General features: G+C 42.3%; 1 protein-coding gene across 14 annotated transcripts in view; it reads left to right on the top strand.

Moving 5' to 3' along the window:
- The window catches only part of adgrb1a (adhesion G protein-coupled receptor B1a), a 572,033-nt gene that overhangs the window by 281,933 nt on the left and 271,447 nt on the right, over positions 1–18,653 (top strand). For all 14 annotated transcript variants that reach the window (XM_048528814.2, XM_059646190.1, XM_059646188.1 and 11 more), the window contains one exon: positions 5,296–5,439. In XM_048528814.2, the coding sequence (XP_048384771.1) occupies positions 5,296–5,439 (144 nt within the window). The remainder of the gene's footprint in view (positions 1–5,295; positions 5,440–18,653) is intronic.

The following is an 18,653-nucleotide window of genomic DNA, read 5'->3' as shown; positions in this document are numbered from 1 at the left end:
GCACATCTTTGAACTGTGGGAGGAAACCAGAAACAACCAATACAGGCACAGAGAGAATGTGCAAACTCCACACAGAGTCACCCAGGTCTCTGATACTGTGAGGGCAACAATGCTGACAACTGAGCCATTATGACACCCTGGGAGAGGGCTTGGAATTTGTTCCCTCTGTACCATGATGAAATGCTGTCTGATTTCTATTCTAAATTCATAGATCATAGAATCCCTACAGTGTGGAAACAGGCCATTCAGCCCAAAAAGTCCACACCACCCTTCTGAAGACCATCACACCTAGACTCATCCTCCTTACCTTCCCTGCAACCCTTCATTTCCCATGTCTAATCCACCTAATTTGCATACCTCTGGACATTACAGGCGATTTAGCATGGCCGATCCACCTAACCTGCACATCTTTGGCCTTTGGGACAAAACCGGAGTACCTGGAGGAAACCCATGCAGACATGGGAAGAATGTGCAAACTCCACACAGACAGTATCATGAGGGTAGAATTGAATATGGGTCCCCAGTGCTGTGAGGCAGCAGTGCGAACCACTGGCCCACAGTGTCACTCTAATTGAAGCTCCAATTCAAAAATCATGCCTCATTCCTGATTTATTTATGAAGAGAAACTAGTTTTCCTGTAGCTGCCATATTGATTTGCCCTAACACAATAAAAATCAGATCACCCCTCAATCTTATATACTCTTCATCTATCCCTAGTTTAATAAATTATCTGATCAAAGGAATCAGCTGAGCTAAATCCCAATCCCGGCTGCACACATACCCTGGCAGAAGGACTGGATGGTAAAAAGGATCATTGCAGTGAAATATTTCAAGTAATTTCTTAACTAAAAACCTAAGCGATAGAGTTGAAGGTTATTTCAATAGAACTTGAAGTAAGTGAGCAAGTTCATAATGACATTCCTTGCTGTTAAATATCGAGAACTAATTGGACACAGATAGGTAACCTTGATTACCAAATGATCTATGTTCAGGCTGGAAGAGATGTTGGAGAACATTGGGATTTAAATGTTAATGTCCATGTCATCAGGACTCCTAGTAAAGCACTATCTGGCTGACGGCCCTATGAGGACAAGTCAGCATTGTCAAGCCAGGCATCCAGGCAGACTGCCTGTATAGGAGTGACCATTATAGGAGCCCCAACCTGGTAGGAATGACAGATTAGATGTGAAAATTTGTAGCCTTTACATTGCTGTGCATTGGTCTTTGGGGCAGGGAGCTGCAATTGCCCACTGGAATGTTATCTGGCAATGGCCTTTATTGAGTTGGTGAATTTTGCACTCAGCAGGAATCTGCTCCAACATGACTAAAATCACTGTATGAACACATAATGGCTCTTAAGTGAAGGCTTAATTGCATGAATTGGCTGACAGCCTCCATTGTAAATGGACAGAAAGCAAACAGTTGGGGCATTTTCAAATTGGGAATTGGTTCTAATCCCAACGTGGCTACTGGTAGAATTTAATTTCAATTAAGAAAGTTAATATTTAAAGTTAATCTGCGTAATCGTGATGATATCAATCATCAATTGTTCATCTTCATCTTTAGCTGCTTCATCAATGACTTTCCTTCCATCATAAAGTCAGAAGTGTGGGATTTTCACTGATGATTGTGCAATATTCAGCAACTCCACAGGTTCTGAAGTATTCTGTGACAATATCCAGTCTTCTGCTGACATATGGCAAGTGACAGTAGTCCACATATATGCCAGGAAAGGACCATCTTTAATGAGACAGAATCTAAACTTTGCTCCTTAACTTTAAGTGGTATCATCATTGCTGAGTCCCCCAGTATCAACATCCTGGTAGCTACTGAAACTGAACTGGACTAGCCAGATAAGGACTGCGGCTAAAAGAACAGGTGAGAGCCTTGGAATCCGGTGGGAAGTAACTCATTCCTGAATCCCCAAAGCCTACCATCTACAAGACACCAGAGTTTGCATTAGGTGGTGAGGGAACGAATAACGGGGAAAACATACTTGACCTCATCCTTACCAATCTGCCAGCTGATCCATGACAATATTGGTAAGAGTGACCAGTGCTCAACCCTTGTGGAGACAATGTCTCGCTTTCAAATTGAGAATACCCTTGATTATTTAAACAACACTATCATCATGCTAAATGTGACAGTCTTCAAACAGATCTAGCAACTCCAAACTGGGCATCTGTGAGGCACTGTGGGCCATCAGCAGCAGCAGAATTGTATTCCAAAACAATCTGCAACGTTATGGCCCTATATCCCCCACTCAGCCATCACCATCCAGCCAGGGGTTCAATAGACAGTGCAAGACAGTATGCCAGGAACAGCATTAGGTACTGCCAGAAATGAAGTGTCAACTTGTGAAGCTATCAGACAGAATTAATTGTGTGTCAAAATGCAGAAATAGCAAGTGATAGATGGAGCTAAGCAATCCCACAACCAACAGGTCATGTCTAAGTTCTACTGCATCCAGTCATGAATGATGGTGGGCAAATCACTAAAAATCCTTAGACAGCCCCCTCCAAACACATGACCACTTCCACCTAGAAGGATAGGGCAGCAGATACATGGAAACACTGCCACTTTCAAGTTCCCCTCCAAGCCACTCACCATCCTAATTTGGAAATATATTGCTGTTCCTTCACTGTCGCTGGGTCAAAATCCTGGAATTCCCTCCCTAATCACATTGTAGGTCAACCCACAACAGGTGGACTGCAGCAATTCAAGATTGCTCACCACCACCTTCTTGAGGGCAACTAAGGATGGGCAATAAATGCTAGCCAATTACCGCCCTGTCAGTCTACTCTCAACCATCAGGAAAGTGATGGAAAGTATCATCGACAATGTGACCTGCTTAACAACAACCTTCTCAGTGGCACCTTGTTTGGGTTCCACCAGGGCCACTCAGCTCTCATTACAATCTTGGTTCACGCATTAACAAAAGAGTTGAATTCCAGAGGTGAGGTAAGAGTGACAGCCCGAAACATCAAGTTTGCATTTGACTGATTATGGCGTCAAAGAGCCATCGCCACACTGGAATCAATGGAAAACGGGGGTCAAACTCTCCACTGCTTGGAGTCATACCTGGCACATAAGAAGGTGGTTGGGGATGTTGAAGTTTGGCCAACTACAGCCCTTTTCTTCATAAGTTCCTAAGGGTAGTGTCCTCGGCCCAACCATCTTCAGTTAATTCATCAATGAACTTGGCTCCATTAGAAGGTCAGAAGTAGGAATGTTTGTTGATGATGACATAATGTGCAATACCATTTGTGATTCCTCAGATACTGAACCAGTCTGTGTTCAGTGAGGCTGATGAAATTGAATTTAGAAGAGAGGTGGTCTTCTTGCAACATACAGTAGTCTAGAACTAGGTGTCTGATTTGGAAATAAGGTATCATCCATTTAAGACAGACATAAGGAAAAAAAATCTCTCAGAGGGTTGAGAATCTTTGGAATTCCCTTCCTCAAAGCTTATTGGGTGTAGAATCTTCAGATATTGCTAAGGCAGGCATTGGTGTAGTCTTGATTACCAAGGGGATGAAAGATTCCAAGAGGTATGTCGAAATGTAGAGGTGAGGGTAAAACTAGATCAGCTCCATCATGTTGAATGGTGGAGCAAACTTGAAGGGCCAAATGGTCTACTCTTGTTCCTTGTTTGTATCTTCGTATTCCAAAGGAGTATGATAAAGTAGGCAGCAAGTTTGTTTCCTCATTTAGCGAACGCAGCAATAACATGGGAGCACAGTCTCAGTATAAGATGTGAACTATTTGAAACAGGAATGTGGAGAAACTTCTTCAGTCTAAGTGTATTGAATCTTTGGAATTCTCTGTCCCCAAAGGGCTGTGAATTTTTTGTAGTTGAATTGCTTAAGATAGAGATAGAGAAAAAAAAAATCCTTATTTCTCAGGGATTCAAGGAGTATGAGGAATGGGCAGAAAATTGGAATGAAGCTGAAAATCATTCTTTGATTCAGACACCAGAATTTTTCCAGGCTTTGGAGACAAGCTATGAAATGGGAAGGCTTTTAATATGATGTCAAGTATAAATCCTGCATTTTTGTTAACAATGGGATAATTGCAAAATCAGGAGCAGCAGTTTCTTGGAAAATACATTATATGCACTTAGGGAGCAGATTAGCCAGGATCTTATTAAATGGTGGGACAGACTCCAGGGGCTGAATGGCTTAGCATGTGTTCCTATGTTCTCATAAAACAGCAAAGCTCTCAGGGAGGATAGTAAGAGAAAGGGATTGCTTAAAAATCAAATTAGAAGCGTAAAGAGTGGACATGAGAAATGTTGGTAGGTGACATTCAGGAAAATCCGAAGGCATTTTGTAAATATATTCGGGACAAGAATCTGAGGAAAGGTCACTGGACCCTAAGCGTTAACTCTGATTTCTGTTCACAGATGCTGCTAGACCTGTTGAACTTTTCCAGAAACTTCTGTTTTTGTTTCAGATTTACAGCATCTACAGTTCTTTGGTTTTGTTTTTCAAAGAGTGGGACTTCATTACGTCAAAAACTGCCCTGTGAGGGTCCTTCAATGTGGAAGTGTTCCCTCCTTATTTCCAGCAAACCTAGCAGTGGTCACTTCTTTTGGTGACACTGGCATTGTCATTGAGTTGCCACCACTGACAGGTGAGCCACTGTCATCAATGATGCCAGTCTGGGTTACAGCCCCTCAATTGGCTGCCACTGATCGAGGTCTTCCAAATGTCCCGTTTACATGGGCTTGGTGTGCATTTTCAATCCTGGCAGTGAAACTTCTACCCTTGAGATTAAATCTACCCCATGATTTCAATGCTCTGAAAATTCAGGGATGAAAGAAAGGATATGTGAAAGTTCAGAAGTGGGAATTTCAAAGATCCCCTGATATTTAATTTGTTGTATCTTGTGGTGAAAGGGTACAAAGTGATTTTGATCTTGTTCAGTTTATTTCATAGAATCATAGAGCCCCTACGAGTCCACACTGCTGCTCTGAAGAGCATCCTTCCCAGATCCACCTTCCCTAGCCTATTCCTGTAACCCTACATTTCTCATGGCTAATTCACTTAAACTGTGCATCCCTGGACGCTATGGGCGGTTTAGCATGGCCAATTCACCTTACCTGCTCATCTTTGGACTGTGGGCAGAGACTGGAGCACCTGAACAAAACCCACGCAGACACATGGAGAATGTGCAAACTCCACATGGACAGTCCTGAATGGTCACAATTTAACAGTGTCTCTGACCAGTCACTTTTCACCAATGGATGAGTTTCAATCTACCAAAAAAAGTTAATCCTTGTTTCTTTTTCAGTGATCTGTATTTATAAACGGCCAGCCATTGGGGCTACAGATATCAATTTCCCAATGAAAGGATGGAGAGGTATGGTTGACTGGGCAAAGAATTCTGAGGACAAAGTGACTGTTTCAAAAACGATTTTTTCTGCAGGATCGACAGGTAAGGTGGTATTGTAAACATTGCCTTTTATTGCGAGAGAGTCAGTGATTGCAATGCAAGGTTCAGTCAATATATTGAAAGCACTGTGGGGCTAATCACATTGTTATTGAAAGGCAACTGCTTCCCTTTTGTAAAATCGTGCATATTCTGGATTCAGTTGCTTTTTCCTCCTGCACAACAATGACTGCTCTTCAAAGATTGCACAAGATTGCACAGAGCAAGTGAGAATATTATGATGGTATCTGCTGCTTTATACTGACACATATTATTTTGGATTATTAGCCAGTCTTCCATAGCGCGTTGTACACAGCCATCTCCTGGAGCTTAGAGGCTGGTATAGCTTCAAAATTGGTTCACTTGCCTTACAGCCTCATTAACACTTGTGATGCAGATCGTCTTACTTCAAAAGGGGTCAACTGCAGCACCCGAACACCTACCGGTTTAAATTTATGGACCCATTTTAATATGGAAATCAAAGCTTTATGACATAAACAGAATCCTGATTATCTAGAATCACAGCATAGCACTGATGGTTTACACCTCATTCACCACATTCAACAGTCACTTTCTCCACAACTGATGCAGAGTAGCACCAACGTGTACTATCTACAAATTGCACTGTAGGAATTCACCAAGTCTCCTTTGACAACAGCTTGCTTCTTTGTGATCACTACCATCTCGAAGGACATGGAAAACATTTGAATGGGAACAACACCATTGCAAGCTCCTCTGCAAGTGCTCCCACTTCCCTGAGCTGGAAATACATCATCATTCCTTCACAGTCACTGGGTTAAAGTCCTGGGACTCCCTTTCCATCAGCGCTATACTTATACCTGCACAATCTTTAGCCCTACATCCCATTGCAAATTGCATCCTTCTTTTTATGTTACTTCTCCTCATTCTTCCGAACTGAATGTATCGCTTCACAGTTCTCTTCATCAGTCATCTATCCTCCTTGTGTTTCATAAGACTTCCAATATTTGGCTATTTGTAAATGTTGAAATTGTGCACCGCACACTAAAGACTAGGCTATTGATGTGAGTTAAGGAAAGCAGTGCTCATAATGCTGATCCTGGGAACACAATTATATACAATGGGCCAAAAATAAAGATTCCAAATTGAGGGCAAGTTGATATTCATTAGATAAGACAGGACCTGGCCAAAGTGGGCTTGGAAAAGCTGCTCACAGATAAACCCACATCAGTGTAGTCAGAAACATTGGAAGGCTAATAATGAGATAGAACATAGAACATAGAACATTACAATGCAGTACAGGCCCTTCAGCCCTCGAAGTTGTGCTGATCTGTGAAACCAATCTGAAACCTACCTAACCTACATTATTGCATTATCATCCATATGTTTATCCAATGACCATTTAAATGCCTTTAAAGTTGGCGAGTCTACTACTGTTGCAGGCAGGGCATTCCACACCCTTACTACTCTCTGAGTGAAGAACCTACCTCTGACATCTGTCCTATATCTATCACCCCTCAATTTAAAGCTATGTCCCCTCGTGCTAGCCATCTCCATCCGAGGAAAAAGGCTCTCACTGTCAGCCTATCTAATCTTCGGATCATCTAGTATATCTCTATTAAGTCATCTCTCAACCTTCTTCTGTCTAATGAAAACAGCCTCAAGTCCCTCAGTCGTTCATCATAAGACCTTCCCTCCATACCAGGCAACATCCTGGTAATTCTCCTCTAAACATTTTTTTAAAGTCCCCCATAACAACTACCCTGCTACTTTCGCTCCTATTCAGAATCATCTTTGCAATCCCTTCCTCTACACCTCTGGAAATTTTCAGAGGCCTATAGAAAACTCCTAACAGGGTGACCTCTCCTTTCCTGTTTCTAACCTCAGCCCATACTCCCTCAGTAGATGAGTCCTCATCAAACATCCTTTCTGCCCACCGTAATACTATCCTTGGCTAACAATGCCACACCTCCCCCTCTTTTACCACCTTCCCTGATCTTACTGAAACATCTAAACCCTCGAACCTGCAACAACCATTCCTCTCCCTGCTCTATCCATGTCTCTGAAATGGCCACAACATCAAAGTCCCAGGTACCAATCCATGCTGCAAGCTCACCCACCTTATTCCGGATGCTCATAGCGTTGAAGTAGACACACTTCAAACCCACCTTCCTGCCTACCGGTACACTCCTGCGACCTTGGAACCTTATTCATGGTCTCACTACTCTCAACCTCCTGTATACTGGAGCTGCAATTCAGGTTCTCATCCCCCTGCTGAATTAGTTTAAAACTTCCTGAAGAGCATTAGCAAATATCCCCCCCCAGGATATTGGTATCCCTCTGGTTCAGGTGTAGTCCATCCCTTTTGTAGAGGTCCCACTTAACCCAGAATGAGCCCCAACTATCCAGGTTTCTGAATCCCTCCCTCCTGCACCATTTCTGTAGACACGTGTTCTCTGTTCATCAAACCAGAAATAATAACTCTGTTTGTTCTAGCTCTAAGCTTCCACACCAGCTCCTTGAATTTCTGCTTTACTTCCCCATCCCTTTTCCTACCTCTGTCATTGGTGCCTATGTGGATCACAACTTGGCGCTGCCCCCGCTCCGCCTTAAAGATCCTGAAAACACAATCCGAGACATCATGGACCCTCACACCTGGGAGGCAACTTGCCCACCGAGAGTCTATCTTGTTCCTACAGAATCTCCTATCTGTTCCCCTAACTATGGAGTCCCCAATGACTAAATTCTGGGAATGAAGCAGCCAAGTGGGTAAAGTTCCAGTGCGTGTGCATTTTGGGAATAGCGATCATAACAAGGGGCAGCACAGTGATTCAGTGGTTAGCACTGCTGCCTCACAGCACCAGAGACTCGGGTTCAATTCCACCCTCACACGACTGTCTGTGTAAAGTTTGCACATTCTCCCCATGTCCGCATGAGTTTCTTCCCGATGCTCCAGTTTCCTCCCACAGTCCGAAGATGTGCAGGCTAAGTGGATTGGCCATGCTAAATTGCCCGTAGTGTTCAGGGATGTGTAGATTAGGGTTATCGGGGGATAGGTCTGGGTGGGATGCTCCAAGGGTCGGTGTGGTCTTGTTGGGCCCAAGGGCCTTTTCCACACGGTAGGAATTCTGTGATCCTCCCCCCCTTCCCTTCTGAGCAACAGAGACAGACTCTGTGCCAGAGACCTGTACCCCATGGCTTACCCTTGGTAAATCATCCCCCTCAACAATATTCAAAATGGTGTATTTGTTATTGAGGGGAACAGCCACAGGGGATCCTTGCACTGTCTGCCTGTTCCCTTTCTGTACCCCACTGTAACCCATCTACCTTTTTCCTGTACCTGAAGTGTGACCACTTCCATGTAACTGCTCTCAATTACCCCCTCAGCCTCCTGAATGATCCGTAGTTCATCCAGCTCCAGCTCCAGTTCCCTAATGCGGTTTTCGAGGAGCTGGAGTTGGGTGCACTTCCCGCAGATGTAGTCAGCAGGGACACTAGTGGTGACCCTTACCTCCCACATTCTACAGAAAGAGCATGCAACTGCCCTAATATCCATTCCCACTGCTCTGAATTCCCAGACTATTGAGAAAAAAAACCTAGTAATCTTACCAAATTGGTGCTCAGAACCTTTGATTGCAGGGCCAGCATGTTTTCATAAAAGCAAAGGGTGATACCAACAGGGATTGTTTGCTGAATGGTAGGACCCTAGGAAGTACAGAGGAACAGAGTGACCTCAGTGTGGATGTCCACAGGTCCTTAAAATCAGACGGTAGGCACATAAGGTTGGTAAGGAGGCACATGGGATATTTACCTTTATTGGTCAAGGCATTGAATGCAGCAATAAGGAGGCTATATTTTGGAGCTGCATATAACATTAATTCGGCCACAGCTGGAGTACTGTTTGCAATTCTGATGGCATACTATAGAAGAGATGTAGTTGAACCTGAGAGTGTGTGGAATAGAGTCACCAGGATGTTACCTGGCCTGAAGCTATTCAACTATGAAGAGACACTAGAGAGGCTGGAGCTGTTTATCCTAGAGCTGAGAAGGCTGAGGAGGTGTATTAGTTTCTGAGAAGCAAATTCAGGGTGGACAGCAAGAAACATTTACCCTTAGTAGAATAACCAAGAGCTAGTAGATGCAGGAGTTTCAGAAGGAATTTGACAAAAACTGATTTTGCCTAGAGTGTGTGGGTACCTAGAAATCACTATCTGTAAGGATGGTAGAGACAGGAACCCTCAAGAACTAGTTAGATGAGCACTTGAAATGCCATGGTGTACAAGTTGAAGGGCCAAGTGCTGGAAACTAGGATTCAAATAAATGGATGTTTGATAGCTGGTGTAGACACGGTAGGTCACGGGATCTCATTCTCTGATTTAAAACTATATGATGGCGTCTCTAGCAGTGGACTGGCTTTAAGTCATGCAGAATAATTTTAAACAGTGCCAGCCCTGCACGTATTTGGGCATCTTTTTGAGACAGGCAGTGAACTGTACATTTAGTACTGGCTACGTACAGTTATCTTGGAATTTTGAAGCCTAAAATTAAAACAAATGGGCACAGAAATGCCACATGTCACTATCCCTGAATCTTTCTTCAAGAGTTGACTAATCCATCCCCACTCATGCCCAGATGAATATTAGTTTTAGAATCAATTCAATATTTCAGAGAAGCATGTAGAGACACATCTTCCCTGAGGATGTAAAACAATTTGGATGCAGCCTATTATAATTGACTCTGTATATGAAAAGATGAAAAATGAGATACAGGAAATATGTTCCAGCCTGTTCCATTATAATTGTGTGTCAAATTCTTACAAACTGATGATGAAAGCTTCTATAAGTATGTGAAGAGAAAAAGTAGTGAGACATAAGTAGGTCTCGTATAGTCAGAAACATGAAATTATAATGGGGAACAAAGAAATGGCTGACTAATTAAATATACATTTTGGTTCTGTCTTCACAAAGGAGGACACAAATAATGTTTCAAATAATGTTGGAGAGCATTGGGTCTCATGAGAGGGTGGAGCTGAAGGAAATCCGAATTAGCAGGAAAGTGGTGGTGAAGAAGTTGAACGTAAAGGACAATAAATACTCTAGGCTCAATAATCTATATCACAGAGCATTTAAGGACGTGATTCTAGAACTAATGGATGCATTGGTGGTCATCTTTCAAGATTCTATAGACTCTGGATCAGTATGCATTAGAGGACATCTCATGTAAATCTGTTATTTAAACAAGTCAGTGGAGGGAAAACAGAGAATTATAGACCAGTTCGCCTGACATCAGTCAGAAGGAAAATTCATTATAAAAGATTTAATTGCTGTGAACTTGGAAAACAGTGACAGGATTCAGCAGAGTCAACATAGATTTTTGAAATGAAAATTATGCTTGACAAAACTACTGGAATTTTTCAAGGATATGTTGGGGTGGAATGACTTAATTAATTAATTACTTGACACCTGAGTGCACTTCATTGTCAAACAACTTTATTGTTTTGCAACAGTGGGAAGCAAACTTCTCAGAGTCCAGAAGCCTATTCGCTGGACCAAGGGAAATATACACATTTATACATTTGCTTTTAGCCTGCCTTTAGCTGTATTATTAAGTGATTGTATACATAGCCAATCAGATTAATCATGTGACTGCAAGTTCAGCTGATGGAAAATTCTGGGTCTTCCCATTTAGTCACAAGATTTTCAGACATCGTTATCACTTTTTGTTGAGTCTTTACATATTAATCAATCTCATACCACACTTCAGCTCCTGCGCCAGTTATTAAGCACTCCGCTGCCAATAACAAGGGGGCTCCTATCTGCCTTAGAATGAAAGTCCATACAAATGTAGTTAAATCCCTTAGTGCCTTCCTTTTCTCATGCCTGTGGTTATAATTAACTGAGGATTTTAATAAATGTGGATCAGATCTTTCCGTTCTATCCCATGGTCAATAGTAGACTTTGGACCAGCCTGGTGTAGAGGCTTCTATCAACTTTTCTCAAGGGTGTCCCCACTCAAAATGCCTCTATACAAGCAGCAGCATTTGCTTCTATTTTAACAGTGCCCATGGGTTGCATTCACAAGACCCTCTGTGTGTTATTTTAATCTTGTTACCTTCAATGTACTCCGTCTATAAATGTTACAATTGCTTTAGCTTGTAGTTTAACTTAACTTTGAACTGCGAATATGGAAGCTGCTATTTTAGCTAAACATCTTTCCCAGCCATTTATGTCAACTGAGAACTACTTTCAGCATTTTATTCTTCTTCAGTCATGGCTAGCCCTAACAGTTTAAACTTATAGAGTTGATAAAGGGGAGCCAGGGAATGTGGTTTACTTGGTTTTTCAGAACACTTTTGATAAGGTCCCAGCTATGTTTGGATCTCAGCTATTCAGAATATGGATTTATGATTTAGATGGGGGAACTAAACACAATATGCCCAAATTTGCGAAGACACAAAACTAGATGGGAGTGTAAACTGAGAGAATGATACAGAGATGCTTCAGTGTCATTTGAATGAATTGAGTGAGTGGGAAAATGCATGGCAAATGAAATATAATGTAGACAAGTTTGAGGTTATCTACTTTGGGAGCAAAAAGAAGATGGCAGATTACTGCCCAAATGGTGATAGACTGCGAAAGGAAGAGATGCATCAAGCCCCAGGTGTCCTTGTACACCAGTCAGTGAAAGTAAGTATGCAGGTGCAGCAGGTAGTAAAGAAGGCAAATGGTACATTGGCCTTCATAACAAGAGGATTTGAGTACAGGAGCAGGGCAGTTTTGCTGCAATTAAGTAAACCTTGATGAAGCCACACCTGCATTGTTGTGTGCATTTTTGATCTCCTTATCTGAGGAAGAAGGTTCTAGCTATGAAGAGAGTACAGCAAAGATTTACCATACTGATTTCTAGATGACTCGACTGACATATGAAGAGACTGGAGTGAGTTTCTAACAGGGTGAACATAGGAAAGATGTTCCTGATGATCGGGGAATCTGGATACAGTGTTCACAGTCTAAGGATATGTGATAAAACATTTAGAATTGAGATACGGAGAAATATCTTCATCCAGAACAGAGTGAGTCTGTGGAATTCTCTGCCACAGAAAGCAGTTGAGGTCAGAACATTGAATGTTTTCAAGAATCTTGTTCACTAATGTCCTTTAAGGGAGGAAACCACCCATCCTTGCCTGGTCTGGCCTGTGACTCTAGACCACAGCAATGTGGCTGACTCTTAACTAATAAATGCAGGACTAGCCAGCGATGTTGTTATCATGCAAAAGGAGTTAGATATAGTCCTTCAGACTGTGAGGGGATCAAAGGGCATGGGAGAGAGCCAGGATGATGAGCCAGGATCATATTGAATGGCAGAGAAGGCTTGAGGGGCCAAATGGCCGACTCCTGCCCCTATTTTCTATGTTTTTGTGTTTCATATATGGAAGGAACAGGTTTGAAGGGTTGCAGATTCTTCTGCTTTCTCAAATTTTTCAATGTGTACGGAAGAAGATTTGGGTAAGGAAAATTACATGCAACAGTCAGCTCATTCCATGGACTTTTGTTAATCTAGCATATTGTCAGGTTTTTACATACAATTTGATTTATTGTATAATAGTTCATTCATTTCCATGCTGAATCAAAAGGCCAGCCACAATACTAAACAGTTCCTATGTGTGTACAGTTTAATCGGATCTCTTCCCCTTCATTGGCAAGGCAAGTCCCTTTAGCTCACAAATAACAATATACACTGCTGAGTTTCCCAAGGCTGGAATTCTGTTTTCCTGATCTGGCAGTAAATAAGCCTTTCACAAAACACCGTTCTGCTTTCTAAGACCTGAAATGTTTATATGATTTGCCCCTTGTGAACTGAAATTGCAGCATTAAATAGGACACAGGTAGACATTTCAGAGTGATAGAAAACAAGAGTTGAATACAAATACTATCCCCAAAAGGAATACTTTTGCAATAGAATAATACAATTTCACAGTGGTTCTCCATGTCGTGCATTGATCAGTCACTGTTGTTTCCCAGTGGAATGGACTATTCGGCAGACTCTGAAGTCAGGATGATGAGCTGGAGATTTTTTTCAATTCAGATAAAGATTCCTGGCACCTGCATTAGGGATGAGATGTATTTCAACTTTTTTTTTAAACAGAAGACAAATCATGAGAGGCTTTGTTGAGCCACTAGTGTTTCGTTCCACCTGAATGGATTCCGCTGTAGGTCACTGAAACAACATCCAGTTACCTGGTCACTACTTGGAGATAGCAGCAAGTACAACTTGGCCATTGTGCAACACTTTCACCATCTAAAGGAAAAGGAAACAGCAAGTTTAAGCACACACCAAATAGGTAGTTGTTTACTAGGTAACAAAGTGTGAAGCTGGATGAACACAGCAGGTCAAGCAGCATCTCAGGAGCACAAAAGCTGACGTTTCGGGCCGAGACCCTTCATCAGAGACCCTCTGATGAAGGGTCAAGGCCCGAAACATCAGCTTTTGTGCTCGTAAGATGCTGCTTGGCCTGCTGTGTTCATCCAGCTTCACACTTTGTTATCTTGGATTCTCCAGCGTCTGCAGTTCCCATTATCACAGGTAGTTGCTTACTGTTTCTTTTCCTTCACTTGGCAGGCTTGGATATGACTGGCCATGCCAGTGTTTATTGCTTATCCCTAACTGCCATTGAGAATGTGCTAATGAGATGCCTTCATGAACTAGTAGAGTTTGTATGGAGTAGTTAAATCTAAAACATTGCTGAGAGTGAGTCCTTGAACTTTGACCAGGAGACAGTGAAGGGTTGCAGAGCTGTTTCCTTCATCTAACTTAAACCTTCAGGCATATGATGAAGTGTTGATAGCTAAAACATTCGTGAATTATTTTGTCCAAATAACTTAAGATACAGCAGCCCATTGGCCTGAATATTCCCAGGAGCAATAATGATGGTTGCATTGCAGATACACTTGAAAATGTCCCCAACTTAATGCTGTGCCCATTTCTTTCACAGGGTGTCTCACCCCCTTCTGAAAAATGTAACATGGCATTTCTCAAGGAACTCTGATTGATAGATTGCAGTAGAGTTTGGAGGGGAGGAGAGTTGTATGGTGAAGGCAGGACACACACTCCTTTTTATAGGATAAGCTGATGCATGACAAGTTGAAAAGTCCAATCTGACCTTTACTGAATGGGTAAATGGGTGACTGAGTGTGTATGTAGGTGAGTAGGATGCTGCCAATGGCTAGAGAATAAGGTGGGGGTTGGTTGACTGATAAACCAGATGGTTGAGTTGGACGATAGATGGGTGGTCGGAAAAAGTCTGGTTAAGAGGTAATCCATTTCAGAGGGGTTGTCAGGCCAGGTCAGGGTGAAAGGGGTAGACAGGAATGGGGGTTGTCAGTTTATTAAGGGTACTCAGGGTGGGTCATAGATCTTTTGGGTGAAATCAGAAACGTAGAAAATAGGAGTAGGAGTAGGCCATTCAGCCCTTCAAACATACTCTGCCATTCAATATGATCATTGCTGATCATCTTACTCAATACCCTGTACCTGCTTTCTCTCATACTGTTTGATCCCTTTAGTTCCACAAATTATATTTATCTCCTTCTTGAACACGTTAAATGTTGTAGCCTCAGCTGTTTTCTGTGGTAGAAAATTCTCATGCGCACCACTCTCTGAGTGAAGAAATTTCTCCTCGTCTCAGTCCTAAAAGGCATCCCCCTATCCTTAGACTGTGACTTCTGGTACAGGATATCCCAGTCATCGGAAGCTTTCTTCCTGAATTTACGCTGCAGAATTTTGTAGATTTCTATTAGGCTCCCTTCCCCCTTCTAAATGCTTGTGACTTTAGATCAATCTAGTCTGTCTACATACACCAGTCCTGCCTCCCAGGAATCAGTCTAGTAAACCTTTGTTCCACTCCCTTTCATAGCCAAAACATCCTTCCTCAGAAAAGGAAATTAAAATTGCAAACAATAATCTCGGTGTGGTCTCACCAAGGCCCTGTGTAATTGCAGCAAAACCACTCTGGTCCTGCACTCAAGATAATAAAATGTGAGGCTGGATGAACACAGCAGGCCAAGCAGCATCTCAGGAGCACAAAAGCTGACGTTTCGGGCCTAGACCCTTCATTGAAGGGTCTAGGCCCGAAACGTCAGCTTTTGTGCTCCTGAGATGCTGCTTGGCCTGCTGTGTTCATCCAGCCTCATGTTTTATTATCTTGGATTCTCCAGCATCTGCAGTTCCCATTATCTCTGGTCCTGCACTCAAATCCTTTCACTCTAAAGACCAACATACCATTTGCCTTCTTCATCACCTGTTGCATTTGCATATTTACTTCCACTGACTTGTGTACAAGGATCCCTGGGTCACTTTGCAGCCTGCTCCTTTCCAAATCAGTTTCCATTCAGATAATAATCTGCCTGAGAGATATTTCATTTAGTTTCCTCATATATATTTTTGCTACACATTGGAAAGCTGGAGTCCAAGTGCAGAACCCAGGCTACCCAACTGTTCACTGCCACCCGCTCACAAAATGATCTGTTTATTCCTTCTCTTTGTTTCTTGTCTGCCAGTCAGTTCTCAGTCTATGTCAGTATCCTACCCTGAATTCCAAATGAGGGAATTGTCCATCCTTATCACTCATGTGGAACTTTATCAAATGCCTTCTGTAAGCCCACATGCACCGGCTCCCTCCTATTTACCTCTCATGGTTATATTCTCAAACAATTCCAATAGATTTCTCATGCATCATGCCCCTTTTTAAATCCCTGCTGACTTTGCCCAATCCTGTCATTGTGCTAGGAAGTGCCAGGGAGTTATTGTGTCAGAGGTTAGTTGGGCTCTTGTAGGAATAGTTGGGGTATCAGTATTCTCGGGTGATTGAGTGGGAGTCAAACACACTTGGAGAACAACATACTTGAGTTCTCTGGATAGTCAGAGAAATAAAGGGATGGTACTGATTAGTCAGAGTCGATTGAAATGGGGAGGAGGTCGATGTTAGATATGTAATTATCCAGGTTTTGCATGATATACCAATTCAGCTATTTCCGGTGCTTAGTTTCCAGGACTGGATGGTGCTGGTTGAGGTGGTGCTGGTGATGTAGGCCAGTCAGACCTGTGATCAAGTAGCTATCCTAGGCTGTGTGTGAAAAGAGAGACTGAGGCTAAGGTAACACAGTGTGGAGCTGGAGAAGCACAGTGGGCCAGGCAGCATCAGGGGAGCAGGAAAGTTGATATTTTGGGTTGAACTCTTCTTCAGAAGACTCACACTTGTGGAGTGTTTTGCTCAGTTGGAATATATAATCTAAATAAGCAGGGATGTGGAAATCTGAAGAAAATGTTAAAAATTCATACCAGGTTGAACAAAAAGTTGGGAGAAGCAGATTGCTCCAAAGTGGAAGGTAGTAGACTAATAGGTGGAGTTGGAATAAGATGTGAATGCACAGGGTATATTTAATAAAAATTGCCATGTGGGATTATGATATTGTGGTTATAATGAAGGCATGGCTGAAGAAAGCAAAGGCCTGGGGGTTAAACATTCCAGGTTACAAGGTGCTCAGAAAAGATAGGAAAGAAACAACTCCCACCTACGTCCGTGACACCACCCACGCCCTCTACCTCCTCCAGAACTTCCAATTCCCCAGTCCCCAACAGCTCATCTTTACCATGAATGTCCAGTCCCTATACACCTGCATTCCTCATGCACATGGCCTAAAGACCCTCCGCTTCTTCCTGTCCCGCAGGCCTGACCAGTCCCCCTCCAGTGACACCCTCAGCCGCTTAGCCAAACACATCCTTACCCTTAACAACTTCTCTTTCAATTCCTCCGACTTCCTACAGACAATGGGGGTGGCCACGGGTACCCGCATGTGCCCAAGCTGTGCCTACCTCTTTGTAGGTTACGTGGAACAATCCCTCTTCCATAGCTACACTGGCCTTAAATTCCAGTGTGAATTTCAATACAATTTATCTAGTGTTTCAAACAGACGTATGAAGAAAGTTATAGGTCATGGACCACAATGGAGAGTAGCAACACGGATATAAAATTGGTTTAGGGATAGCAAACAAAGAGTAATGATTAATGGACATTTTTGGGCTGAAGGAAATGTTATCGTGTAGTTCCCCAGTGATCGGTATTTGAACTGTACATATATTGTTAGTATATATTTCCCAATATATTTAAATGATTTAGATCTTGGTGTGCTTTGATCTTTGAAAGTACGTTGACAAGTTGGTGGAGTCAACAGAGAAGTGGTGGATAAAGTGCAATGCAGAGAAGTATGAGGTAATACAGTTTGGTATAAAAATGTGGAGAGTTGTTTGAAATGAAAGGTACTATTCTAAAAAATGTGCCACAGCAGAGAGAACTGAGCTGTATTTGTTTATTACTCAATAAACATGGACAGACAGATTCATAAAACATATTGCATTCCAACTTCATTATAAGGGCAAAAACAGGGATATTATGCTGAACTTACATACAACATAGGTTAGACCTCAACTGAATATTGTGTACAGTTGTAGGTACCTTACTTTTGGAAGGATGTGACTGCATTGAATAGTGTGCTGAAGAGGTGTATGAGAATGGTTCCATGGGCGAGAAACTTCACTTTTGAGGAAAGGATGAAGAAGGTGGATTTGTTTCCCTTGGAGAGCAGAAGGCTGATTAGAATAGGTAGCCAGAAATGGTTCCTGCTCATAAAAAAACAGCAAGAACCATACCATACAATCTCCAGGTAGTTTGCAAAAGAAGCAAATGTGAAGGCTGAATACAAATGTTGTACTGCAAATGGTCCAAGTGTGAAACAAACCACCTGGAAATGTGGTGAAAATAGATTCAATTGAAGCATTCAGGGGGGAATTAGATGATTATTTAAATAGAAATAAAGTGCAGGAGGAATATCAAGAAAGGCAGGAGGTTGGTACTAATCCAAAATGCTCAAAGAGTCAAAGCTGACATAATGGTCAGAATGGGGTCCTTTTAATGTATGTAACATGTAACAATTCAACAATGTACCTACCACGGAATCTCTGAAATCTCTGACTCAAGCATCCTGCAGAGCAATGGAAATGGGTATTAAAAGTCAAAATTTCCCTCATAATTTTCATTTCGGTCCATGCATTCGGACTTTCTCAAGGTCTTAACATACACCCTCAATCATACTTCTGGCCTCCAAACATCCTGAAACCTCGAAAGGTTTGGACCGTGATTAAAATGGAAATCTCAGTAGCTGATAAATTCTGTCCATAAGGATAGG

This window comes from Stegostoma tigrinum, chromosome 5 (assembly GCF_030684315.1).
Source record: "Stegostoma tigrinum isolate sSteTig4 chromosome 5, sSteTig4.hap1, whole genome shotgun sequence".
In the NCBI taxonomy this organism is placed as follows: Eukaryota; Metazoa; Chordata; class Chondrichthyes; order Orectolobiformes; family Stegostomatidae; genus Stegostoma; species Stegostoma tigrinum.
This window is presented reverse-complemented; position numbering and strand designations above follow the sequence as displayed.